At 46.0% G+C, this 1,907-nt stretch overlaps 1 protein-coding gene across 3 annotated transcripts in view; it reads left to right on the top strand.

Annotated features, from left to right (window-relative positions):
- Nucleotides 1-1,907, top strand: part of MARVELD2 (MARVEL domain containing 2) — a 37,362-nt gene that overhangs the window by 27,715 nt on the left and 7,740 nt on the right. For all 3 annotated transcript variants that reach the window (XM_011959326.1, XM_011959324.1, XM_011959325.1), the window contains 2 exons: nt 482-630; nt 877-1,048. In XM_011959326.1, the coding sequence (XP_011814716.1) occupies nt 482-630; nt 877-1,048 (321 nt within the window). The remainder of the gene's footprint in view (nt 1-481; nt 631-876; nt 1,049-1,907) is intronic.

Below are 1,907 nucleotides of genomic sequence, written 5' to 3'. Positions count from 1 at the left end.
TGTGGACAGAGTCTCAGTCTGTTGCCCAAGCTAGAGTGCGGTGGTACAATCTTGGCTCACTGCAACCTCCGCCTCCTGGGCCCAAGCAATTCTCCTGCCTCAGCCTCCCGAGGAGCTGGGATTACAGGCACCCGCCACCACGCCCAGCTGATTTTTGTATTTTTAGTAGAGATAGGGTTTCACCGTGTTGGCCAGGCTGGTTTCGAACTCCAGACCTCAAGTGTTCCACCCACCTCAGTTTCCCAAAGTGCTGGGATTACAGGCGTGAGCCACTGTGCCTGGCCTTAAACTTTTTATAGAGACAGGGTCTTGCCATGTTGGCCAGGCTGGTCTTGAACTCCTGACCTCATGTGATCCTCCCGCTTTGGCCTCCGGAAGTGCTGGGATTATAGGTTTGAGACACCCCATCTGATCTTCCTCCCCATTCAGAGGGTTTTTTTCTACCTATATTAATAAATCCTCTTTTTCTCCCTAACTGCAGTGTGAAATGGCCACCAGTGGTGACAGACAAAGAGACTCAGAAGTTAATTTCAAGGAATTGAGAACAGCAAAAATGAAACCTGAACTACTGAGTGGACATATCCCCCCAGGCCACATTCCTAAACCTATCGTGATGCCCGACTATGTGGCGTGAGTATCAGTCTGAATTCTTCCTCAAGGTAGAAGTTGAGGGGCCCCATTTGGTCCTTTCATTTTCCAGTTTGTCTCCAAGTTAATACTCTGTGCTTGAAATCATATATGTAAATAGTTATTACCTGAGAGGTAATGTATTGAATTGAAGGTACGATATGATCACTAAGGAATAAGCTAAGCGGATTTCCCATTCAGCTTCTTTTAGTGAAATGATTATATCTTTGGTTTATGTTTTTCCCCCAGAAAATACCCTGTGATTCAGACAGATGATGAGCGAGAACGCTATAAAGCTGTGTTCCAAGACCAGTTTTCAGAGTACAAAGAGCTGTCTGCAGAAGTTCAGGCCGTCCTGAGGAAGTTCGATGAGCTGGATGCAGTGATGAGCAGGTTGCCCCATCATTCGGAAAGCCGACAGGTTAGTGTGTACAGCTGCCTAGGAGGAGCACTGAAATCTAGAGGATGAATACAATCTGGCTTTTTTTTTTTTTTTTCTGTGAGACAGAGTATTTTTCTTTTGCCAGGCTGGAGTGCAGTGGCACAATCTTGGCTTGCTGCAACCTCCACCTCCCGGGTTCAAGTGATTCTCCTGCCTCAGCCTCCTGAGTAGTTGGGATTACAGGCATGTGCCACCACACCCAGCTAATTTTTTTGTATTTTTAGTGGAGATGTGGTTTCGCCATGTTGGCCAGGATGGTCTCAACTCCTGGCTTCAAATAATCCACCCACCTTGGCCTCCCAGAGTGCTGGGATTACAGGCATGAGCCGCTGCATTCAGCATAAAATCTGGCTTTTTTTTTTTTTTTTTTGAGATGAGTCTCGCTCTGTCACCTAGACTGGAGCACAGTGGCGTGATCTCAGCTCACTGCAAGCTCCACCTCCTGGGTTCATGCCATTCTCTTGCCTCAGCCTCCCGAGTAGCTGGGACTACAGGCCCCCGCCACCATTTCCAGCTGATTTTTTTGTATTTTTGGTAGAGACGGGGTTTCACCATGTTAGCTAGGATGGTCTCGATCTCCTGATCTTGGGATCCATCCGCCTCGGCCTCCCAAAGTGCTGGGATTACAGGCATGAGCCACTGCGCCCAAAATCTGGCTTTTTAAAAAATGTATAACCATTTACATCTGCTTTCTGTGTCTAGGAAAGCATTTGAGATCCTCAAGGTGTCTAGTGAAGATGACAATTCAAATTATGTAACTTAATATCTTTTGTCTTCAATTATTAAACAGTATTTTTTCTTTTTGTTTTTTCACTCTGTGCTTACCCATATTTTATTT

This window comes from Colobus angolensis, unplaced genomic scaffold (genome assembly GCF_000951035.1).
Source record: "Colobus angolensis palliatus isolate OR3802 unplaced genomic scaffold, Cang.pa_1.0 Scaffold49, whole genome shotgun sequence".
Taxonomy (NCBI): Eukaryota; Metazoa; Chordata; class Mammalia; order Primates; family Cercopithecidae; genus Colobus; species Colobus angolensis.
This window is presented reverse-complemented; position numbering and strand designations above follow the sequence as displayed.